The 26,994-nt window shown below is 41.0% G+C and overlaps 1 protein-coding gene across 2 annotated transcripts in view; it reads left to right on the top strand.

The window, feature by feature from the left end:
* NRXN1 (neurexin 1) overlaps positions 1 to 26,994 on the top strand; it is a 2,509,029-nt gene that overhangs the window by 841,987 nt on the left and 1,640,048 nt on the right. For both annotated transcript variants that reach the window (XM_029593411.1, XM_029593405.1), the window contains one exon: positions 16,661 to 16,962. In XM_029593411.1, coding sequence (XP_029449271.1) covers positions 16,661 to 16,962 — 302 coding nt within the window. The remainder of the gene's footprint in view (positions 1 to 16,660; positions 16,963 to 26,994) is intronic.

The following is a 26,994-nucleotide window of genomic DNA, read 5'->3' as shown; positions in this document are numbered from 1 at the left end:
CCAACAATCAACACACATCACCATCAATATCACTATTAGCTACCTCTTACAATGTAATTATATGTAATTATCTGGTTTTCCTTTTCCTTCTTACTCCAAGTTCTATTTTCCTTTTTACATGTAACTGCTTTCTCCGCACTATTGTTCAAGTTTAAGTTTATTTTGCACTCCTGTTTCATGTGAACCAGCATGATGGGACTATTGTCTTGAATGTTGGTATATAAAAAAAACTTAAATAAATAAATAAATACTTGGACCGGTGCTTTTCAATATAATAATAAATGATCTGGAAAGGAATACGACGAGTGAGGTTATCAAATTTGCAGATGATACAAAATTATTCAGAGTAGTTAAATCACAAGCAGACTGTGATACATTGGAGGAGGACCTTGCAAGACTTGAAGATTGGGCATCCAAATGGCAGATGAAATTTAATGTGGACAAGTGCAAGGTGTTGCATATAGGGAAAAATAACTGTTGCTGTAGTTACACGATGTTAGGTTCCATATTAGGAGCTACCACCCAGGAAAAATATCTAGGCATCATAGTGGATAATACTTTAAAATCATCAGCTCAGTGTGCTGCAGCAGTCAAAAATCAAATAGAATGTTAGGAATTATTAGGAAGGGAATGGTTAATAGAACGGAAAATGTCATAATGCCTCTATATCGCTCCATGGTGAGACCACACCTTGAATACTGTGTACAATTCTGGTCGCCGCATCTCAAAAAAGATATAGTTGTGATGGAGAAGGTACAGAGAAGGGCAACCAAAATGATAAAGGGGATGGAACAGCTTCCCTATGAGGAAAGGCTGAAGAGATTAGGGCTGTTCAGCTTGGAGAAGAGACGGCTGAGGGGGGATATGATAGAGGTCTTTAAGATCATGAGGTCTTGAACGAGTAGATGTGACTCGGTTATTTACACTTTCGATAATAGAAAGACTAGGGGGCATTCCATGAAGTTAGCAAGTAGCACATTTAAGACTAATCGGAGAAAATTATTTTTCACTCAACGCACAATAAAGCTCTGGAATTTGTTGCCAGAGGATGTGGTTAGTGCAGTTAGTGTAGCAGGGTTCAAAAAAGGTTTGGATAAGTTCTTGGAGGAGAAGTCCATTAATGGCTATTAATCAATTTTACTTAGGGAATAGCCACTGCTATTAATTGCATCAGTAGCATGGGATCTTCTTAGTGTTTGGGTAATTGCCAGGTTCTTGTGGCCTGGTTTTGGCCTCTGTTGGAAACAGGATGCTGGGCTTGATGGACCCTTGGTCTGACCCAGAATGGCAATTTCTTAAGTTCTTATGTTCTTAATGTTCTTGAGGGCTGGTTGGTACCATAGCTCAACGTTGAAACATGAAAAAAAATAGCGACCATCGAGCTTGCCAAGCATTTAGCCATTGAGCATGGTAGATATGTTCCAAATTTTTGTGATCGGTGTAGATGGTGAGACGATGCTGGGTATCTTCGAGCCAGTGGCACCTGTAAAAAGACTGACCCCCCCCCCCCCTCCTCAAGTGCGAGCTTGACCGCCAGAAGTTCCCTGAACCAATTCCATAGTTGTGCTCAATTGGGGAGAATTTTCATGAGAAGGAGCATGGTTGGAGGATACCCTCATCTGACCCTGACTTAAGACTGCCCCTACTCCTAGGGTAGATGCATCCACCTCAGTGATTAAGGGACTAGTTGGGTCTGGATGGTGGAGACAGGATTTCTGAAGAAAGGAATCCTTTAATACTTGAATTGCAATGATGTCCTCTGATGGCCAGATCCTATTGTTCACCCCCTTATGGGTGAATGCTGTGAGCAGAGCCACAATCTGGGAGTAGTTAGGAATGAAATGTCTGCAATAGTTGGCAAAGCCTAAGAATCTTTGCCGAGCCATGTAGACCAGAGGGCTGCAGCCAGTCTTGAATACACCTGTCTTTGTCAGGATACATCCGGAAGCCGTTGTGGGATATAATATATCCTAGAAAAGGAAGTCTTTTCCTTTCAAAAAGACACTTCTCCAGCTTTGCATAAGTTTGTTATCCCGCAATCTCTGGAGGACTGGATGAACATCCTGGTGGTGAGAGTTGAGGTCCTTAAAGAAGATAAGAATGTCATCAATATATACTACTCAGACATAGGGGATATCTCTGAAGATTTCATTCATCATTTGCTGGAACATGGCCAAAGCATTACATAAGCTAAAGGGAATTACTAGATATTGTAGTGACCGTCTCATGTATGCCATTTTCCATTCATCTCCATGCCGTTTTCAAATTAGATTGTAGGCCTCGTGAAGGTCCAGCTTTGTAAATACTCAAGATCCATGGAGACAAACAACTCAGCAATAGGTGGTAAGGGGTACCTTGTCACTTCAAGGCACTTAACCTGGACTCTCAAAGGAGTCATGGTCTGTGTGACTGGAGATGGATAAATCTAGATTATTTGTGGGTCAAATTAAATGTCCAAGTTCATCTGGTTCAAATCTTCTTGATAAAGTTCAAATATGTTTTTCCCAGATTCATATTTATATTCTAGATAATCAAACATATTGTACCATATTTGAATATTTTGAATTTGCAAATATTTGCTTAAATCTGAACTAATCCAAGTAACAGGAAAAAAATATGACTCAGATTTAAGCCATATCCATGCTGACTGATTGCCTAAGTTAAACATTGATACATTTGAAACTGGACTTGTACTGGGCTGGAGAAGGTTCACTGATCATGAGTGACAACATGATTATTCCTTTAATTTTTGTAGACCTACCTTTTTGATATGGGATTAAATATATGCATTGCTGAAGCTTACTTCCTGACTCTTTTAAAGATTGTGGTAGTTGCTGTTAAAAATTTATTGGATAAGTTATCTTTCAAACTTATTTATGGAGCATTAATATGAAATCAAATAATTAAGAGTGTTGTATACTGCAGTTTGACACCAGAGAATATTTATTTTAGAACATGTGTTTACTCTGCATTTGAAATGTAAACTGCATTATCAGCAAGGTTTGGTAAATACCAACCATATTATTCTCCACACTGTGGGGTATTAATTAGTCAAGTTTGTGAACAGTTTGAAATCTTTGTATGCTTTAAATGGATGACATTTTGTGAACGCCATTACTCAAAACATGTTACTGAGAAAAGGTATCCATTACTGCATTAAAATAAGAATTCAGAGTGAAACCATGTTACATTTAATTATTAATATTCACAATATGGTGTGTTTTTCTTTGCAGGTAATTATAGACTAGTTGCTGAATAGATCATTAATATTTTCTACTTCACTGTTAGTGATTGTCATATTCTTTAACATTTTTCTCTTTGTATTTACTTGAAATACAGTACTATAATCTACTAAAGCAAATACAAATAGCAATGATTATAACATATCTGTAAACTGTATTGCAAATAGTGTACCAGAAATCAATCTACCATTACAAATATATAAGGACCAGATTCACTAAGGCATTTTTTCCCTTTCTGTGTCAATGGCAATAAAGTTTAGTAAATCGTGCCCATCATTTGGTTCTCTAAAGTTGCCCCCTTAGTAAGTATAAATATTTCTCTTGTTACCCCCTTTCTTCAGGATCTTCTCTGATGCAGACAATGGGCCACCTTCAAAAGGCTGCAGCATTGGAATCAGGGGTCTATAGGAGTGGAGAGCACTGGTCCTAGGCCCAAGGGAATCAGTTTTCAGTATCTCAAATAAAAATGCCACATACAAAGAGTGTTGCCCCATAAAAAATGTAAACTTTAACTGACAAAACAGTTGATAGAGATCAGGGATACAAACCCATAAAATTAGCCCCTACGAGTCTAAAGAAACATAAGAAACACATATGCATATGCTGCTTAATTAATACCGAAGGAAAGGACATCATCTTCCTCCCAGCAGGTGTCTATCTTCCTTGGAAACCTTTCTGAGTTTTAGAAAAACTCTTTGGGGCAGATTTTAAAAGCATACGTGCGTAAATCCAGGTGGATTTACGCGCGTAGGGGGGGGTTATGCGTGCCAGGCCTATTTTCAAAAGTCCCGGTGGCACACGTAAAGCCCCGGGATGCGCGTAAGTCCCGGGGTTTGAAAAAATGGGCGGTTCGGGGGGGGGGGTGGGGCAGGGGCGTGGCCAGAGGCGTCTCTTTGGCCGCTAGGCCTGGGGATCGTGCGCCAGCACTTGGCCGGCGCGTGCAACCTACGCCTGCCCAGAGGCAGGCGCAACTAATAAAATAAAGGTTAGGGGGGGTTTAGGTAGGGCTGGGGGGCGGGTTAGGTAGGGGAAGGGAGGGGAAAGTGGGGGGAAGGTGGGGGGGGGGGGGGGGGGAGGGAACGGGGAAAACCATCAGGGCTCCTCTAGGGCTCGGCGCACGGAAGGTGCACTAGTGTGCACCCCCTTGCGCGCACCGACCCCGGATTTTATAATGTGTGAGGCTGCGCATACATGTTATAAAATCGGGCGTACATTTGTGCGCGCCGGGTTGCGCGCACAAATGCTCGCCCGCGTGTACGTCTTAAAATCTGGCCCTTTGTCTTACAATTTAAACTCTAGAAATAAATTATTGGTGCTTTCTAATTCCTAGATAAGCATTCCTTATCCCAGGAACTAGGGCCAAGTACATTTCAATGTGATAAAATATAGAAGTCCAGGCAGAAATGCAGGCACAAATGTAGCCAGGTCTGCCTGGCAAGCTGTTGAATGGGTCAGTGAAGCAGGCTGTTGGTCATGGGGGTGCTATCTGGAAAGCTCATAGGGACCCAGGAGATCAGATATTTGGGTAAATGCCATGCTGATATTGGTGGTTGTTTGGACTTTTGTGGGACCTTGTAGTTGGTCATAGGAAAGAAGGGCCAATGGGCTTGAACTTAAAAGAGAATCTTGTGTGCTCAGCTATCCAGGAAGGTAGAGTGTAAAGGAAGAAGATGATAAACATTCTCCTAGTTAAAGAGCACAGAGTATCATGCTCTATGACTGACAGCTGGGATATATCCTTGGCACTGTGAACGGGAATAACTGGGCAGGCTGGGTGGACTAATTGGTCTTTTCCTGCTGACATCTACTTTGTTACCATGTTATGTAAGATCTGAGGACATTTTTAGTGTGGAATAAATTGTGCTATGTTTAACTAAATGGATAATGTCTAAAAATATTTAAGAGTCTTTTGCAAAAATGATCACTTTGGTGAAAATATGATAAAGTCCTAAATCCTAAAGGGGCAGATTTTAAAAGCCCTACGCACGTAAATCCAGGAGGGGGTTATGCGCGCTGGGCCTATTTTCAAAAGGCCTGGTGGCGCGCGTAAAGCTCTGGGATGCACGTATGTCCCGAGGCTTGAAAAAAGGGACGGGGCGTGGGCGGTCTGGGGGTGGGGCAGGGGCATGGCCAGAGACCTCTGTATGGCCGCTGGGTCAGGGAATCGCGAGCTGGCACTTGGCTGGCACGCAAGCTGCGTAACTTCCACAACAAAGGTAAGGGGGGTTTTTTTCGGGCTAGGGGGTGGGACAGGTAGGGGAAGGGATGGGAAGTTGGGGGGGGGAAGGAAAGTTCCCTCCGAGGCCGCTCCGATTTCGGAGCGGCCTCGGAGGGATCGGGGAAAGCCAGCTGGTCTCCCCGAGGGCTCGGTGCGCGCAAGCTGCACTAGTGTGCACCCCCTTGCACGCGCTGACCCCCTGATTTTATAACATGGGTGTGGCTACGCGCGCATGTTATAAAATTTGGCGTACATTTGTGCGCGCCGTGTAGTGCTCACAAATGTAGGCCGTGTGCGTAGGTTTTAAACTCTGCCCCAAAGACTACCATTTATGACAAAAGGCATTGATGCCTCAGGCCCTAAACCTTGATAATGGCAAACAATCTTCTGCCAAAGTCATATACTAAGTTACAGATACTAATTTATTAGCCTTGGAAACTCGCTGAAATAGTCCAACCCTCTCAGGGGCCAATATGCAAGGCTGAACATCTTTGTAAGTTAGCCAGGTAAGACTTATCAGACTAATTTACATGGGATATTCAGCAACATAACTCTGCTGCCGAATAACCCTGTCAAAATCACCACTTAGCCAGACAAATGTTACCCTGCTATTGAGCAGGTCTAACTTAGCTGGTTAACTTAACTAGATAAGTACAAATATCTCTACTTATCCAGCTAATTTAACTGGCTAAGTAGCACTGCCCCAATCCACCCACTGCCCACCCACAACTTATCCAGCTAAGTAGATACCAGGATAAATTACTTACCTAGTTAAGTGGCAGCTGCTGAATGGAGCAGTCACCACTTAGCCTGATAACTTCTACTTATCTGACAAAGTAGCATTTGAATAAGGGCCTCATAATTTAATGAACTGGAACATTGCTTTTTTGATGGGAGGGAGGAAGGATAAGGGAGAGAAAATCTAAATATGAACATGAAGCCTCCATTCAGGAACTCTTCAAACTGCAATCAAATTAGTAGGCTTAGGGGCAGATTTTTAAAAAATACGCGAGTGCGTACTTTTGTTCACGCACCAGGCGTGAACAAAAGTACGCTGCATTTTATAAGATATGCGCATAGCCGCGCGTATCTTATAAAATCCGGGGTCAGCGCGCACAAGGGGGTGCACATTTGTACAACCTGCGCGCGCTGAGCCCAGCGCGAGCTGCTTGTTCCCTCCGAGGCCGCTCCGATTTCGGAGCGGCCTCGGAGGGAACTTTCCTTCGCCCTCCCCCCACCTTCCCCTCCCTTCCCCTACCTAACCCCCCCCCCCTTAACTTTGTGCGCGTTGGCTGGCAGCCCCGCTCCGTCCTCCGGTCCCGGGGGCTGGTCCGGAGGCCTCGACCACGCCCCCGGGCCCACCCCCAAAATGCCGGGGCACGCCCCTGAAACACCGCATCGTTTCGGGAATGCCCCCGGACATGCCCCCTCCCGCCCCTTTTCGAAAGCCCCGGGACTTACGCGCATCCCGGGGCTTTACGCGCGCCGGCGGCCTATGCAAAATAGGCGCGCCGGCGCGCGTAAATTCGGAAGGATTTACGTGCGCAGGCCTTTTAAAATCCACCCCTTATGTTTTAAAGTGCAAAGTGGGTTATGCATGCAGAAGAGTGCAAAATGCCCATAACTGTGGAAAAATGCCAAAATATCAGCATTTTCTCTTTTTTTGTGCTCAAAGCCCCGTTTTGCAAAGAGTCTGTGAAAGATTACTTAAATTCAATATTAATGAGTTGCAAAGCAAATTCATGCAAAGCAGTTCATTAATGTTGTATTTTGTGAAAATGGGTACGATAATTTTTGTAGACTCATTTTTACAAAAAACGATTACTACACTTCAATGAAATGTAATTAATTTTACTGCTGGGCTAGAGAATGGTGCTTTGCATATACCAACTGGGCCAGTTAAAGAAGCTAGGAGGCCAGTCCAATAGCCTCTTCCCGTAGGTGTAACCAAACCTCTCTGACATTCTTCGTGGACCCCTGCACCTTTGACTCCACTCCCTTTGTGTACCATAAACATATCTAAAAGTCATCCATTAGCAAGTCCTTCCCATTATACTTTGTCCCATGTCTCACCGAATAGTGCATTGTCAAAATCGGGCTCTACCCCCACCCCTCCATCACCTTGGCTCCCCAAAGCCTAGCACATAGTGGTGGGAGACTTCTGGGAGCATAGGAGTGATGCCTACTCATTTCTGTCCCACTGGAGGCAAGTTTCAAAATGGCACTGGCAGACCCCATGAGCAACTTTGCATGAGGCAGGTTTATAAATGACTAAAGATATGCATTTGTTTAGAACACATAGGTTATCTAAACTGAAACAGCCCATTTTAGTTTTGATTTGTTTTACCCAAAACAAATGCATGGTGCCTTTGAAAAAAACAGCAAATTATCAGGTTATTCATTACAAAAAAATAACTTACACTACTTGAAAATTGTGCGCACTAATATTTTCTGAAAATGAATAGCTCAAAAAAATGTATGAAGTATATCCCACAAAATGAATCCAGACAAAAAATGGGCCAAAAACAAATGGAACAAAACAAAATGAAAATATTTCCCATGCACATCGCTATAAGTTACAATATATGTATTTTAATGCCTTCCACATGACTTCTAATGCATTTGTATATCAATACAAGTTTGCTTCACCTTGTGAAGGAGAGGCCTTTCTAACCCTCCTTAAGCTGTACAGGACCAGGCTACATGCCTGGTCCACCTTAAATCTCCCCTTTGGCTCTGTGGGAGGGACCCAGCTGAACAAGTTAAGAGGCAGAGCCCTGCTGAGATTAGGTGGGCCCTGTGTGTCCATGAGAAGGCAGCTCCTCAATATATTTGTAACCCCTTTTTTGGAGGATTGTTGCTCCACAGGGCACACAACAAATTCATTGACTCTTGATCCCTGGGGGATCTTTTTAAGGGGAAGACTCTCGTCTATGGCTCAGATAGCGGTGTGTTTAATCCCTTATGTGTTGGTAGCTGTGATGGCAACCCCAGGAGGGAGTTGCTGTAACCAAACAGGCAGAACCAGGCATTGGGTGTTAAATAACTTATAGATTTGTTAAAGTCAAATTAATGTCCATCTTTAAATAAGTGTGGGGTTACAGTTAATTTTTATTACAAGTAGCTTGCCTTATCTTGGGTAGGTGTCCTTTTCCTTCAGCAAACTGGTTGAGCTTCCCATGGTGATGTAAAGTGTGCACTAAAAGCTCTCCCAGCAGCTTAACCAGGAACCCTAAGTCAGGGGTCCCCTTCTAGCATAGCAAAAAACCATCCTACCTGGTGCTCCAGCGCTTTCCCAAACACCCAGCCCTGTATCCTGTTCCCAAGTTGTTGGAGATCCTGATGGGGTTTCCCTGATCTTACTTGACTCCTTTTAGTTTTTCCGAAATGGTGACTCCTCTTCTTGAAAAGTCTGTGGTCAGGAATGTGCTGATCCAGCCTGGCTCCCAGTGAGGAGGGGTGGCTTAAGGAAAACCTCCTCACAACCAAAAGCAAAATACTCTCTTAGTCAAAAGCTTCCTAGACTGGTGTTCGTGCCGTCACAGGTGCTTGCCACATTCACGGGGGGAATGGGCTCACTGGTTTTCAGCCCCTTCACTCTGAGTCCGGCCAGCGTGGACGACCTTCTTCAGAGAAGCAGAGTTAAACACAGACCCTTCCAAAAATAGGAGCCTTCCAGCCTTCAAGCTTCTCACACAGCCAAGGCTGTCACAGGTGCTTGCCACATTCATGGGGGTATGGGCTCACTGGTCTTCAGTCCTGGAGTGCAAGATCAAAATGGATTCAGGCCAAAAATACCTTTACTGCAACTAAATACTTAGGCATCCTCTGGCAGGTTGTGCACAGGGGAAAACTTCCTTCAAAAAAAAGTGGGACTCTGATAAGGCAGGGAGGCCTCACCAGAGGGAGAAAAATATCTACATTCTGACTCTTGAGGGTCTGGCCTGATTTGATTCTAGCCACACCTTAACTCACAAAAATGGCCGGGATATAAAGCAAAGGGCCTCCAATCCCAGCTCTCTTACTTGGGAGGAGGGCAAAGTGGACGGAAGCACCCAAAGGTGTCAAATATCTAGAAATGGAACTAAAGCATATAGTGGCTGAGGTGTACACCAGCAGATCCTGTGGTCTTATTCACTCATTCTTTTAAGTACTTTGAATCTTTACTGGTCCATCATCTGCCTTGTCATATTAAGTTCACTTCTTTTTCACAGTTCTCTAGCTAACCTCTGGACTTTGTTTCCAGCACTGCAAGCTAAAGAACAAGGAAGACATTGGGCTTCCCTCCCCCCTCAGCTATTTCTCTAAGGAGTCCCCTATCAACAATTAATGTTTTCCTTTAGGTGCCTCTGTACTTATTTTGTGTCTGCCTTCTAGCAGCCTGGGTACTCCCAAGTGGAGACCCATGCATTGTGGTACAGAATCTTACTACAAACACAGTATAACAGCTTGGCAGAGAGACCAACCTGCCAGTGTTTCCCTGGTGCTTCTGTTGTTGTTTGTACTCTCCTGGTCTTTAGGGATCTCTAATATGAACTTTTGTTTTAGAGGCAGCATAGATTTTTGTCTCTTTTGCCTTTTTGGTTCAATATGTACTGTCATTTAAACACTCTGTCCTTTTTCCGTAATGTCTGACTCAAAAAGCCTTTTCCACAAGCACAACCTGGGAGCATAGTCTTAAATAGACCCTTTAGTGTTTTCCTATTGTATGCAGTTTATGTTCAGAAACAAAACATTCAACTAATGAAAATTATGGAATATCATTGGATATACTGTATGAACTTAAATATCCCTCTGAAGGATTAGAAGAGAACGGAATTTGAAAGAAAAGAAACATGTTTCTCTATCAGGGAAATACATTTGTAATCAAGAATAGAGTCAGCTTGCTTGCTGGATATGGTAAGAGATGACTAAAACATATTCTTGTAATACAGTGGTTCTCAACAAGCGTGTTGGGTCACACTAGTGTGTTGCGAAGTCCCTGGAGGTGTGATGCGGAGCCAGCAGAAGACTGATCTGTCCTCATCAGTCTGGGCAGGAGGCGGCTGACTTCTCTTTTATTGGGTAGGACAGGAAGCTGCTCCTGCTTCCGTCTCCTCTTCCTGGCCAGTAGATTGTTGTTCCCTCCTCCTTCATCCAGATCAGAGCACAATATCACCAACTCCTGTTCATATGGGCCCGGCAGGACACCAAATTTATCTTCCTCTGTCTGGCAGCAAGGCTGCTGATGCTCTCTTCACTCCGTGCGGCCTGCATGTGAAAGCAGGAGCATGAGGGAGAAATGTGTGTGCTCTGTAGATCCGCTACTGCTGCCTCCTCATCTTCCTCCCCTCAATGCTTCTTGCCCTCATCTGCTGCTGATAAAGTGGGAGGGAGACTCTGGAATGGGTACTGGGCAGGAAGGCATGGGGAGATAGGGAGTCAGGGATGGGGGGAAAGGAGGTTGTGTTGCTCGGTAGGGAGAGGTGGAGGAGGGAGGGGTTGGGGGCTGCTGGGCAGGGAGGAGAGATGGAAGTGGAGAGATGGAGGTGTGGGGCTGCTGGGTTGGGGGGAGAGGGAAGCAAGGAGTGGGGGATGCTGAGCAGGAAGGGGTAGGAAAATGGTGGTCAGAGGTATTCTGGGTAGGGAAGGGGAGAGGGAAGGGCAGAAAGAGTTGAACAGGGGAGAGAGGGAGCACAAGGAAGAGGATGCGGGCTGGGGGTATCGGGAATGTTGGACGGGGATAGGAGCATGTGAAGGGATGATTGAGTAGTTGGGAGAAGTGAGGGGTAATGGGGACATGGAGGGGACAAGAGCCCTAATGTCAGTTTTGAGAATATGCATTTCTTCTCTCTTTGAACTTTGCTTAGTGTATGGGGAAATATATTTTTCTTTGTAGTCTCCAGTTTTGCACTGCTTGCAGAATGTGGTCTTAGGGTTTTCATTCCAGGTTTTGTTTCTACATTTGTAATTTACAGTCTTTTATTCTATATTTGGTGAAGGTAGATCTAGTCTGTGTTCTCTATGTGACTGAGATGAGGTACTTTACTAGAGGTTTGTATCAGCCTTATTTGCTGTATTTTCTCTATATTATATTGCACTGGGGGTGAACTGCTGCCTTTTCATGGGTAGGGCTATTGCTGTTTCATTTCTTGGAATTAGTGCTGCTGAGGTATGGCAGGCTTGATAGACATGTACAGAGTGGGGTTTGTTTGTATTATTTTACAATGCACCTGGTAGCAGAGGGAGTTTGTGATGCTGTTATTGAGATGACACCAGAATCAGAATATCTTTTTTGCATGGTGAGTTGTACAGGGAAATGTCTTAGTTCTGCTCTGCACCCATTGTTAGGAAGCAGGGGACTCCTGTGGATGCAGAGCATATGCTTATATTAAGTCCCATGATGGTCATGTGTTCAGAGTATCACGCTTGTGAGCGTCATCTCTCAGGTGTGTCCTGACAGAAAAAAAGGTCGAGAATCACTGTTGTAAGATATATAATCATGCTTAATGCCAATGGAAACCTTTGCAGTAATGGAAACATGACTTTCATTTTTTTCCAAGGTTATGAACATGTACAGTATATGTGATGTTACTATTAACCACAAATCTCCTGAGAAAAGCTGTACACTTCCTCATAAAAAATGGCTAGTGATTTAGTTCAGATTAATGGGAGTGAAGTTTGACATTTCCCAGCTCCTTGTGTTTGAAAATATTAATAGAAAGTTTTGTATGCAAAGGATTGTACCATGTTACATCTTTTCATATTAGTGTGGCATTTCAAGGCATTTTATTACCAAAACATAGGGTTAAAAGGCATAAAATATTCTAGAATTCTGCAGCTCAGCAGGCAGAATTGTAAACACCTTGGGTTGATTTTCCGCGTCGTGCTTGGGGAATACCCTACCCTGTGCTTATTCCTTCTAACAATAACAGACATCATGCTTAATTGCCTGAGCACAGAGTCACAAATTTGCTCTCCTTGAGTTTATTCCTTCTTGAACTCCAGGGGAAAAATATGAGTTAGTTATTTCTATTTAATTAGAATTAACCTGTCTGCAGCAGTATTTACTTCCATCTGATGGCACATTTTCAAAGGTTTCACATTAAACCCTTAGACCCAGCAGGACAAAGAATTTTTTTTTTTTTTTTACAAGAGGGACTATGTACAGAAAATCACACAAAATGCCCCAAAATTTGTAAAAAGGGCCACATTTGAGTGTTTTTGCACATTTTGCATGTGTCTTCCCTTGTGAAAAATGGTGCAGCTTTGGGCCCATCTCCCTAAAATCTTTCCATGCATAGTCTAGTGTACACAAAAGTGTATTCATATTAATAATGAGCTACTGTGATGCAAAAACATGCAAAGCAGCTCATTTTTTATGAATTAGTAGAAAACCAGCATAGGAAAACATTTTTTGTGTACTGATTTTCACCAAAAATATATCTGTACCTCAATGAGGTGTAATTATCTTTTTTTAGCCATCCCAGGGTCCATACTGAGCCATTATGTGGATCGGCAAGTCAGCCGGATACACTTATCCAGCTAACTTAGCCCAGATATTCAGCAGCGTGGCAGCACTGCTGAATGTACCCAGCTAAGTTACCCAAGTTAACTTTAGGACAGCCCTGTGGCCTGACCTTAGTTAGCTGGATAAGTTATAAGCTAACTGTGAATATCAGAGTTTATTTATTTTTATTTATTTAAAAATTTTTATATACTGCACAAATGGATAAAGTATATCCATCTAGGCAGTTTACAAATGTTCAAAACACATGCATAATTTTAAAACAAAGATACAGACTTTTATAAACAAGATGAAAGTTAAGTACGGTGCATATAAAATGGATTGTAAAAATATTATTGTAATTGAAAAGCTTGAATGAATAGATCAACCCGTTCCTTGCCCCTGAGTTACTTACCTGACTAAGTGGTGTCACTTAGCTGGATACGTCTGACTTACCTGGCTAAATTGTCTCAGAATATCAAGCTCCCCGGGAGTACATTTTCATTCAGGGTTTGCTTCCCAACTCATTTGCATGGGTAGTAAACTTTCACACAAAGAGACCTCCAACCTGTGGGAAATCCTGTGGGTTACTATATCAGCCTCATTATCCTCTTTCTAAAAGCTCATTCTTTTATCAGACTGGATAAAATCATCATTACCTGCAGTACTGGTTTGGCTCACTAGAACCGATTAAAGACAGTTTCTATTATGATCCTAAATTAATGACAGAGTAAAATGCAGAAGGAGCTTTGTTTTTTTCTGAATATATCAGCAGCACAAGAATCAGTAGCATTTGTAACTAGTTATAGTGTCTCATATTTTGTAAATTTTATGTTTGTGACCAATGAATTCCATATTCATTTTCACATTCTGTGTGTTATCTCTAGCAGCTAGTATGTTACTGGGTGACAGACTGCTCCTGCCCCTCCCTCTCGTTTGCCCCTGTTAGATCTCTGTTCTCAATACGTACCATCATGGAAATAGACTTTCTTCCTGAGGTGTCCTAATAGTAGAAGAAGCATACAAGTTTTACTCTCTCGGGGCCTAGGATATTTCTACATGTCATATAATGTTCAGTCATCCATAAACCTGATGCTGTTTATTTCTCAGAAACAGTACGAAGGCTTGAGATTGTGAGTGGTCAATAGTACATAAGCACAATTGATCAGTGGTTTTATTGCAGCCAAAGGCTTTGATTGCCTTTGATTCTGAGCCCATACAGAGTACAGCGTGCCACATTATCTGCTATATAAAGTGAGGAGAGATGATGTTTCTTTAAAGCTCCATAAGTGCTGTACTTGGGAGAAGATCATTAAAGCTATCCATTGTTAATGATCGATCTCTGGTGTCATAACAGAAAGCAGGCTTTTCCACCAGAAACCTCAAGGAATGTGAAGAAGTTCAAAACCAAACTGAGTTCTGTTGAGTGCATAATCCATAGTGGTATTGATTAAAGAGGAAGATGCAGGGGAATAAGATTTCAGAGATTACCTTCAGTGATTTTACCGTTAGGTTATCGGATGGCATACATACCAAACAGATGTTTGCCAGTCACAACTCCTGTGATCTGATTTTCCCAATGACAACTGAAGCTCCCTTTTCCAATAAAGATCAGCAGTGTTGCTGATTTGGCCTTTTATTCTCTTCCTCAAGGAAAAGGCCATTAAGTCAAAAGATCTAGCCTTGAATACTTAAAGAAGGCCATAAAACTCACAAAAACTGTTAACCTTAAAAGCTTTTGTAAATCTCTCTAAGCCCTGAATCTGTTTATGGTATTAGATAAAGATTTTTTTTTTTAGAATGCAGAGTTAGGTAAAAATATCCTTTTATTACTTTGAGCTTCCTCATTTGAAAAATTTACACACATAAATCAGTTTGTGTGTGTGTGTGTATATTGATAATGTTATTGTTTTATTATTGTAAATATATGTACATAGTTTAACAGGGGAAAAAGTCGCTAGCTGTATGTGTTGTTTGTTCTAAATATAATAGCAAGATAACAACTTACATGTTCTTATATTTAGAGATAATTTCTGCAGATTCAATTACAGAAAAATGTCTCTTTATTTTATATAACCAGAAAACTATGAGACAAATGCCTTCCAAGATATATAAATTAGAGATAGTTTGGTTAATTGTGAAAATACCCCAAAATTATATTTGAATTATAAGATCCAGTGACTCCCAGGATGCTGAGAAAGCCAATAACTTTCTAGAATTCTGAAAATATTAAAAGTATCCAGAAATGTAGAAAGCAAACATAAAGGCATATTGGATTTAAATTGTCAGGCAATTGGCTTTCTAAGATGGATGCTGTTCCCTGATCGAACTTGGATCATGTAGGGCTAGCCTGGTGTTGCTTACTGGCATGCAGATGACCTTCATTTAATTTTCAGGCCAGGATTCTGCTTCCAGAGTCATCTGCTGCAGTGTTCACAGCCCCCAGTGGGAAGGAAGGAAGTCCCCAATCATCCCTTAATAATGACAACTAGCAGTCAGACTCCATGTCTAAATGACTGTGTTCCGGAGAGAGCCGTGGCCTGTGACCTCTAATTAAGGATTATCAATGCAATGTGCAGGATAAAGGAGTTGAGAGAGGGTATAAAATAGGAAGAAACTGACATGTAGTTGCAAATAATGGTTCATAGCTGCAAAACCCAAAGTAAACCAGTTCTGATTGAGTTGCAGGTTCAAAGGAGCAGGAGAAAAGTGCCTGGTAAAAAAAAAAAAAAAAAGAACTGAATCATTTTGATTGGCAGTTGCTGACCAATATGTTGTTTTCCATTCCTAAGTGTGCAATTGAGAACTGGAAAGCAGTACTGTACTAATGTAAAGCTAGCAAGATTAACTTTAGGTTCCTTCCTGCTAGACAGGGTAACCCAGTGATTAAAACAGAGGGCAGATTAACATTTTTTTCATTCAGACACAAAATGGGGAGAATGTTAATAGAGTCCAAGCTCTAAAAAAAAATAAAATTCTGAGATTTATACTTAAATCATACCAGCATTTTTAAACATGTATTTGTTTTTTAAAAGGATTTCGAGAATCAATGATGTGCCAGCTTTAGAAATTGTTTGGCAATGCAGCTTGAATTTAAGGTGCCATGGAAAATGGAACTGTCTTACTCTTATTTTTGCACAGCATAAATATTCCATGACATAAATGTTTTCTCCTCAGGGAAGAGACTGTATTATTTTTTTTTGTATCGGCTGTAGAATTACTGAGAGGAAACCCAGGTATTATATCCTTCAGTAAAGAAAGTTTTGAATACAAATGGCTCACTGAAAATTAAAATAAAGCAGAAATGTAATGGAGAAAATAAAGCAAACACACGGAATTCTCTTGTGTCTGCTAGAGTAGAACCTTCCAATCTGTGCTTATGGTTCCTCAATAGTGCCCTAGAGGTACCAAAGAGATTGTTTCTTTCAAAATACTCTTCTGGTGATGCTTAGAAATGAATTTAATTTTCATGAAATGTCAATTTTAGCTACTCGTCTTGACAACTATGTGGATGAAGCTTTTTTTTCCCCCATCATGTATAACGCCATACCGTGTGCTTGCGAAATATAATGATGTGCTCTACACATTTGTTTTTGGCAAGCAGAAACGCTTCTACCTAGAACGTAAACTACTGACAAGTAATCTTTAGAAGTTTGATACATCACACCATTAACTGACGATGCACCTGCTTTTTTCTCTTTTTCTTTGTTTCAGGAAAAGAAGAATATATCGCAACCTTCAAAGGGTCAGAATATTTCTGCTATGACTTGTCCCAGAACCCTATCCAGAGCAGCAGTGATGAAATAACTCTATCATTTAAAACTCTTCAGAGGAATGGACTGATGCTTCACACAGGAAAATCTGCTGATTATGTCAATCTTGCGCTGAAAAACGGAGCAGTCTCCTTGGTCATTAATTTGGGGTCAGGGGCCTTTGAGGCACTGGTGGAACCTGTGAATGGAAAGTTTAATGACAATGCCTGGCATGATGTGAAAGTAACCAGGAATCTGCGTCAGGTAACAGTACAATGGATGAAACAATAACTGACTTTATTTCCAACACAGCTAGTTTTATAGTGATTAAGATAAAACCAATTTTTAATAGAAATTTCGCAGTGACTTAGAATATGAATATATATAGTATATATATTTATTTTTTTACAAACAATGATAATCCTGCCACCTTTGAGCAGAGGCATATCTAGAAAGTAATAGGGGCCTAGGGGCTTTTGAAATAACACAGTATATCACAATTAGGTTTTTCCAGACAAACATGGTGCACATCTTTGTACTATACAGTTTTCTGCCCTGATCCCTGTTTCCCAACAATAAGGCTAGAAGCAAAAATAAAATTATGATTTAGACATGGCAAAAGCACAGCATTTATCTTTAGAAAAAAAAAAAGACTTTTAGATAGACCTCTTCATTGTAACATACAGACACGTAATCCTGTCTTAGGCCTGAACTGAGGGACAAATTCTCAATAGCAAGGCTAAGTCCTAGCCTTCTATCTGCTCCCAATGCAGGTCCTCCATTGCAGGGGGGGGGGGGGGGGGGGGGAGGGTAGGATAAACCTCCAGGGCCCAGGGTATATATAATATAACCTTCCTTTCTCAATACCAGTGCTAGACACTCAACAAAAACTCTACTGAAGTTAATAGTTCAACATGAATAATATGGCTCATGCGTCAAGTCTCTCTGATTATTTTCATAATGCATCTGAAAACAGTATTGTACATCTTTGGTCCCTTAAGCTCATCCTCAAGGTCCTTTCTTTCTCCTGGGATGGAAAATGAAGCTGGCTTTGCCGCTCTGAGCAGGATCCTCCTAGTCCCATAAAGATTTCCCTTGAAACATCTGGACTCTGCTATATTTCTTGAAATCTCCAGTTTTCTTCTCTTCTTTTTGTTCTGTGGGCACCTCCCCCTTAGTTGCTTGCTTTTAAAGAGCACCAATGTGGTGACTCTTTTCCTCTTCTCTCTTCCTGGTTGTGGTATCTGCTGGTTATTCACTCCTTCTACAACTAATTGCTGGATTGGCAAACTAATCTCTTGGACTGAGGGATGCCTAGATGACTTGAAAAAATGCCAACTTTCACCTTTCTTTTTGTCTGAGATCAAAAGGCGGGTAAAACTTCCTTCTATTAAAAATTACACAAAGAGTAAACACTCAAATGAAAAGATAAATTAGCCACTGACTGTGAATTGTAAATACATCGCTTAACTAATTATGATTCCTCAGTCAAGGCTTTTGAGCCTGTTCTATAAAGATTTAAGGGTACTGAAAAGAAAATATCCTATTTTTTCAACTGTAAACTAAAAGATCTACACAGACACTAGAGGGCCACTCTATTATATAGTACCAGGAGTAAACCCTTGCAGCATCCTCCAATGGGGGTGCTGTGAAAAACATGGCACATAACTCCAATATCTTCTATACTGCATGACCTAGCCATTAGGCTACACTGCTTGGCAGGGATTCAAATGGAGCCCTACACTCTTCCCCAGTTAGTACATTTGGCGCACCGTCACAAATTTACATACATTTATTATACATGAAATTAAATAAATACATCATATATTTATAGCAACAATACAAAAAATATGAAGGAAAGAAAATACAGTAAATTCCATTTCTGACATGGTTTTACACTTAACCAAGACAGGCTATGTACCTGATAGAGGCCTTAAAGTACACACACAGGTTCTAACATATAATCTACTATGAACTGTCATATAAAGCAGAATATACATCAAAATTATGCAGGCTTAAGATCAATCCTTGAAACTGAAAAACGTTAAATACCTGCAAAACAAATAACATTGCACATTGACCAATACCCTCCGTCCAGTACCATTGTGAACTTTATCAGTGCAACCAGCACCCTTGATCTGCATCAACATATCACCTCATCTACACACTGTGCTAGTCATATTCTGGACTTGATATTCACCAACCCATGTGTGATCTCACTTGACTCCATTATATCTATTACACCAATTCCATGGTCTGATCACTATCTCATTAGCTGCAATGTTAATTGCAACACCTCTACTGCCGCTCCTTCTACTACTCTACAAGGTAACCCTACCTTTTCTTGATCTCAAAACTACATTGATCCTCAATCTTTTAAGGACACTCTTCTTCTTTTAATTCTTAATTTTTCCAGCAATGATACGACTGGCATGGTCAATATGTGGGACAATGGCCTCACTACCGCTTCAGGTAAACCCACTACTTCCCACACATACCTCCACTCCAGAACCACCTATGCCCCCTGGTTTTCTCAAACCTTGATGACATTAAAACAAACCTCCACAGACTTGAAACGAAATGGAGAAATAACAAATCTAACCATAATTTGTCCGCATACCTCTCTGAATTATCTAACTATTGCTCCTCAATTAATGCTGAAAAGAAAGCCTATTTCTCTAACCAAATTTTCCAAGCTAATAATAATTCCAAAATCCTATTCAATTTGGTTACAAAGTTAACCAAGCAATTCAACTCAAACTTTCTACATACTAAATCCACCCTGAATCTCAGTTTATTTGACTCATTTAAGAATGTCTTTCAAAACAAAGTTGATAGTATAATGATTACATTTCCCAACTCTTTACCTACCTGTCTTGACTCAAAACCATCTCAGTACTGGGACTCCTTCGAACCCATTGCCAGTACTGAAGTAATCCAGATAATCTCTAAAATGAATCCTTCCACTTATCCCCTTTCCCCTTGTTCTGCAACCCTGCTCAAATCCATGAAAGATGACATTGCACTGCCTGTTGCTAATATTGTCAACTCCTCCTTAGCTACCAGATCATTTCCCAATTCATTAAAACAAGCTGTGATTTCTCTTTTCCCAAAAACCCAGAATACCACCACACCTTGGTACAATAGCTTCCGTCCTATTTCTGCACTACCATTCATTGCCAAAATTATTGAATCAGCTGTATTAAAACAACTTTCTGAATATATGGATCTTAAATCCATACCAGTTTGGATTTAGACAACACCATAGTACTGAAACTCTCCTTTCCTGCACTGATATCTTACATCACAGTTTTGACTCCGGCATGTCTTACATATATGTTTTCTTAGATCTATCAGCCGCATTCAACACAATTAACCATGACATATTATTCACCCACTTATCAAACATTGGATTAACCAGCACTGTCCTACTATGGTTTAAATCATACCTTCTCACTAGAACACAAACTGTCATAATCAACAATACCACCTCTTCATGGTTTCCGCTAAGAACTGGTGTTCCTCAAGGATCGGCACTCTCTGCAGCTATATTTAATATATCTCTCTCTCCCATCTGCCAACTTCTATCAACCCTGAGTGTCTCAAATAGTATCTATGTGGATAACATACAGTTTTTCTTTTCTACATGTCTTGACTGTAACTCTACAGAACAATTTCTTACTATGTGCCTAACCTTCATCAAAACCTGGCTATTTCATCACAAAGTCAGTCTAAATCTATCCAAAACAGAAATCATGATTCTTGGTAACCCCTCATTCCCCCATATCCTGACATATATTACTCTTGACAATATTAACATCAACATCACCAACAAGACATGGAACCTCAGAGTATACTTTGATCTCAAACTTAATATGCAATCTCATATCCAATCAGTTGTCAAAACCTCATTCTATAAGATTCATTTATTAAAACACATCAAACCTATACTTGAACATAACACATTTCATACTGTCCTGCTGGAATACTGCAATACTCTCTACACTGGTGTCCCTACATCATCTCTACACCCACTGCAACTTGTTCAAAACTCAGCTGCCCATCTTCTTTCTGGTTCCAAGCTCACCAATCAAATTACCCCCATATTACACAACTTATTTTAATTTATATGTTTTATGTCATATTCACTCTATGAATGTTTTATTGTAAACTGCCCCGAACCTTGGAGGGTGCTGTATATAAATTTTTCAAAATAAATAAATAAATCTTTTAAAAATGTTAACATACTAAAGAAAAACTTTCCAAAAACATTCTATTAGATAGATCCCCCATCACACTCTAATACTTTTAGAATAACTTGGTTCTATCTACAAAAGGATATACTCCTTAGACATACAATGGTGACTTTTGCCTAAAAGACACGTGGACATGTAAACCTTGACTCTTTTTATTTATTTATTTATTTATTTATTTATTTAAATGATTTTATATACCGACAACCGTTTGCACATCGTGTCAGTTCACATGTAACTTACAACCAAAGTATATATAGGCATGGCCTTTACAAAGAACAGTAGGTAAAAGAACTCAGTAACAGAACAATAACTAGATAAATTGAAGAAGGGGGGATTCAAAAAAGGAGTGACGGGGGGGTAGAGGAAGGGTAAAAAATGGGGATGGGTTATGTGTAGGGTTTAGAGAATCATTCATTATGTACACTGGTAATATACAAAGTTATATAACCCCGAATACAACACTCGTTCAAAGTGAGGTTGTATATGAGGTTATATATCATAACATTCTTTATATACAAAGGTTAAGCGATGCATTTGAGGTTCCTTATTGGGTATTTTTTTGTTTTTTTTTTTATTAGGAGGGGGATGACGGGCGGGGAGGGCTAGAGGGGTAAGTGTTGGATGCATTTTTCTTTTACAATGCAACTAGATCTTACTTGGTAACATTAAAACTATTTCACCAAAGTTGCATCCATTCTGGTGGGACATATAGTAACATGAAAATGTAAAATGACATGACTGAGGTAATATGTATAACTCTATTTGCAAGGTCCAAATTTCCTTATTATAAAGTACTCTTACTACTCAGTTGTGGATAAACACTTTCACCACTCTAATGCGATACAACATTCTCACTGCTCTCTAGCTGTATGACAAACCAAATTGCTGTAGTATATATAACATGACACTTAATAGTGGCACTCTTCTCTTTGCAGGGTAGAAAGACTGAAGCTATCACATTACTACTGAATGAACTATTACTCTTCTCCTAGGAAAAGCAACAAAATTATAACTCATCATCACTTAAATATGGCAGATGTCACTGTTCTAGCCACAAACAGAAAACAAACTCATAAAGACATTTTTTCTATTTCAGTTGCTTGCTAATGAGGAAAAATTCAAAATTATTACATTAAATGCCAACAGTTTATTTTTTCTTCCATATTGTTAATTAAAAAAATAGATGAGTTACTTTCAGAAGTTATCTAGAGAGATACTACATCTCTCTCATAGATATCATTGGGTACTCTAACACAACAAGGTATTCTGATTTTGACAAATGAGATGCAGGTTATATCCTGCAAGCATGCTTTTTTGGCACATCTATGTTAGGGAGGTGGATATTGAAGCATCTTATGGATTTAACTAATGGACCATGGGTTTACCTTAATCAAAACCTTACCCAAACCACTATTATGAAAATATTGCCAATATTTATTAGACTGCAAGCCTTTCTTACTCCATTTGAATGTACTCTAATATTCTCTGTCTTTTTTGGATAATCACCACTATTGCAATTCTCATGCTGCTTCTTCTCTATGAAGCAGGAGCACTATCTTCTTTTTCAGATTAATCACAAAACCTGTGAAAAACCTAAATTCATTAGCAGGGATCCAAGCATAAATTTAGACACAGATGTACGTTAAAATTGTGTGCTAAACAAGAAAAGATCATTTTATAGAGATGGCCTAGAATGACCTGTTAAGAAAAAAATCAAATGGTCACTGTGGAATAGAAATCAGAAACTAATATATATTGGAACATACTATTTTTTGGATTGCATTGTTTTATATTTTGTATAAAAAATATAGTTGTTTTCTTTCAACATAAAACACTGCAATGTCATTCATAGGTGGACAAATGAATAAAAATAGAGAGATAAAGGTTTAACAGAAACCAATCCATCACAAAATATTTGTGAAATATTTTTTATATATAATCTGGTATCAGAGTCTTGTTTGCATGCGGGCAATAATCTGACTCTTGTCCATAAAGGACTACAGGCAATTTAGAGATATTGCATAAATAACGTAATTTACTAGATAAACGTTTTTAAGTGATACTGTGATCTACTCTGAACTACTACCAAAAAAGTGAAAAAATCACAACTTAAACTTAGCTTATTTCAGAGGGATGGAACTTGATAAAGAAAAGATGTCAGTTCCACTCGTAACAATAGTGTCACTCATCACTTCTGTCAGACTTAACATGGACCATGTTTCGACAAATAATTTGTCTGCTTCAGAGGGTCACTAAAATAAACAAAATCACATGTTTAAATATCAACTATAATGCAAGTGAGTGCAAAACTGAAAACTAAAAGCTAAATGGCAGCACGTAAGGATCTTGCTTAGAGAATATATACTCAATATTTAAAAAATGGCGGCGCAAGATTAACAAGTCAAGAAGAGCCAATCAAAAGTGAATGCTTGTTTTAAAAAAATAGTACATCCTAAAGAAACACTGTCTACTCAACTTCTTTATTAAGACCTACAGGCTGAATTGTACACAAATTGTAGATCCATTTTTCTTCAGCACACAATAAAATTATATCCATGTTCCCTCCACATGACCTTAAACTAAAATGTTGAAGCACAGAAAAGTGAGCTGTTTAAATTTATGTGCTTGTTGAATACATTGCTGAACTAGTGGTGCTTCAAGTCTCAAACATGTTAAGGCACTACAATGTTCTATAATACATATGTGTAACTTTCATTTGGTTTTACCTAAATATATTAGCTGTAGGAACACCAAATTAAATATATGACCAATACTGAGTTGCACAATCATTTAGCAAACCAATAGCAATAAAGGAAATAATAAAATGATCCTATTCAAAAGTTTACATATCCTTGAATGTTTGGGCTGATAATATACAGTCAAGTTGACATACATAGGTTGAGTTGACAATGAAGTGTAGGTATCCACACTTGTGCCTTGTTTGATTGAAATTAGTGTCTGAGTATAAAAAGTCAATGAGTTTCTTAGCTGTTGAGAAACCCTTGTGAATTTCATTCAGGGTTGCACTGACTTTGGTGATTACTGAAGTATGGGGAAAGCAAAAAAACTGTCAAAGGACCTACGAGCAAAAGTAGTTCAACTTTATAAATCAGGAAAAGATAATAAAAAGTTATCCAAAGATTTGAAAATGCCAATCATTACTATGGATGAGCTTCATTTTTCTGGCTTGGGTCAGGTTTCGGTTCGGGCGCTTCGTGGGAAAACTCATTTTCCACGGATCATTTTTCGCCAAAAATGAAACTGGAACCCAAACCCGAAACTGGAAAAACGAATAAAAAGAAATAAACCATGAATTGGAAAAAAAACCCACGAATCAGAAAAAAAAACCACACCAACCACACCAACCCCACCAACCCCCCAAGACTTGCCAAAAGTCCCTGGTGATCCAGCGGGGGTCCGGAGCGATCTCCTGCAGTCAGGCCTGTTATCAGTTGGACTGCGGAGTTAGCAATCTGTAGACGGAGCCACTAGGAATTAGCAGTCTGTTAGGGTTTGCTCCTACCAAGGGGAGGAGTCAGTAATCCTGTAGAGCTTTGCTCCCCCAGAGGGGAGGAGCTAGCAATCTGTTAGCAACTCTGCTAGAGTTAGCAATCTGTTAGCAAACTCCCCAGAGGGGAGAGGTCAGCAACCATATAAGATCTGTTCTTCCAGAAAGGAGGAGTTAGTATCTGTTATGGATCTCCGCACAGAGTGGCAACCTGATATACAAGAGTTCCCCTGAAGGGAGGTGTTGGCCATCTGTATGGTTCCTGCTAAGAAGTAGCAATTGGTTATGATACAGTTCCTGAAGAAGGAGATGTTAGCAACAGTTGAGGGTTAGACTGCAAGGTAGCAGTTTGTTGTACTCAGCTCTTGAAGTGTGAGAGATGAGCACTCTAATGTAGAATGGTGAATCCTTGGGTTGATAGCAGATGACAGCGCCCTCAGGAGGATATCATGAGAGGGACCACCGACTAGGCTGGAGTATGGAGACAGACACAGATAGTTCTTTATTAGACAGGTAGTAGAACCACCAGAGTTGGCAGTAGTGAGCTGATGTGCCCGGCAGGGCTGAAGTCCTTCAGATCCTGGAACTACTATCTCCGGGTTTGCTGAGCTGTAGAGAGAGACTCATAGATAGTGAGTAGACAGGGTATGCTGGATACATAACCAGAAGTAGATGATACACTCACATAAATTAATAAGAAGGCTCAGTAGCTGGAGAGAGTTAGGCCCTCGAGGAGTGAATACCCTGTTCCAGGATGGTAACTCACAGTTATCTATCTCTGTAATGGTTTCTAGGCAATAGAGAATAGTTCGTATATTCAGGAACAGGACCCTCTAGGCGAGTACTGGTTCCTATATGCAAATTGAAATAAGAACTCACAATATCTGTATATGAAATAGCTTCTGAAATAGAAGAGAGTCTTCGGAGGGTTTTAGAAACATGGGCCCTCGAGGAGCGAGTACCGGTTCCTATCTGCAATCTGTAATAATAACTCACAATCTCCGTACCTGTGATAGCGTCTTAGACAGAAGAGAATCTTCAGAGTTCAAGGAACATAGGCCCTCGAGGAGTGAGTACCGGTTCCTATACGCAACTGGAATAGAAACTCACAATGTTCACATCTGCGATCGCTTCCAGGCAATAGGGAGTCTTCTGAGCGTTCAGAGACATAGGCCCTCAAGGAGCGAGTAAAGGATCCCGTCTTAGCAATCTGAAAACAAGAGGAGAGAGCGGGGCCCCGAGGAGCGGGCACCCCTGGTAAGTTTGAAGAGGCAGAGCAGCGGAGAATGAAGCGGGTCGAGATTGATCCCCACAATCAATCCCTTGCTAACTCGATTCGTAAGCGTACGCAAAGACCTTTTATGTTGGAAGCGGATGATGTTACTACGGGGGGACGCCCCCGAGGTTTGCACCCTTGCTAGTACAAACTTCGGAGCATGTGCACACGTGCGCCCTTCGTAATCAGGAACATCGCGGATCCGCAGTGTCAGGCCAGCCCAGGGACTCCTGGAAGAAATGGCGAGAAGCCGCGGCAGCAACTGTCCATCAGACCCGAAGGGAGTCACCTCAGAGGTAGAGAGGGTGGAGCGAGGGCAAGAGCAGGCACGAACACAACAAGGCCATCGGCTGCCAGTATTCAAAATGGCTCCGATATCCTTGCCCTTATGATGTCACAGGGGCTACTGGTGCCATTGGTCAGCCCCTGTCACATGCTTCTGCCAGCTCGGGGAAAATCCATTTCATGGTTCAGGTCCCCCCAAACCACAACAAATTAGGCAATCATGAATTAGGCAATTTCATTGAAATTGCCTAATTCATGATAAACAAATGCACATAACTAATCAGTTCTGTTCAAACTCTGATCAAGAAGTGGAAAATTATGGGTTTGGTTAATACCAAGCCAGACCAAGAAAGATTTCAGGCACGACTGCCAGGAAAATTTGTTGGGATGCAAAGAAAAACCCACAAGTAACTTCTATTGAAATAAAGGCTTCTCTGAAACAAGGAGTGGGCATTTCAGCATGCACAATAAGGAGATACTTGAACAAAAATGGGCTGCATGGTGGAGTTGCCAGAGAAAAACATTGTTAAACCAACACTACAAAACAGCCCATTTACAATACGCCAAATAGCACCTACAGAAGTGTTAAAATCTGGGATCGGCGCAAGCAAGGCTTTGCAAAATTGGCAGCCTGCGTGTGCCAAACCGCACAGCCTGCCTCCATTCCCTCCACCCCCCCCGCACCTTCCCCTCCCTTCCCCTACCTAACCCACCCCCCCAGCCCTAACTAAACCCCCCCTACCTTTGTTGCAAAAGTTACGGCCGCCGACGCGCGATTCCCAGGCCCGGGAGCCATTTCGGAGGCCTTGGCCATGCCCCCAAAATGCCCCCGGGCTGGAACCACGCCCATGGCCCCACCCCCAAATGACACGCTGCCGCAACATGCCCCCCGACACGCCCCACCAGGAAAGCCCTGGGACTTACGCGCGTCCAGGGGCTTGCGTGCGCCGCCGAGCCTACTCAACATAGGT

The sequence above is a fragment of the Rhinatrema bivittatum genome, chromosome 3 (assembly GCF_901001135.1).
Source record: "Rhinatrema bivittatum chromosome 3, aRhiBiv1.1, whole genome shotgun sequence".
In the NCBI taxonomy this organism is placed as follows: Eukaryota; Metazoa; Chordata; class Amphibia; order Gymnophiona; family Rhinatrematidae; genus Rhinatrema; species Rhinatrema bivittatum.
This window is presented reverse-complemented; position numbering and strand designations above follow the sequence as displayed.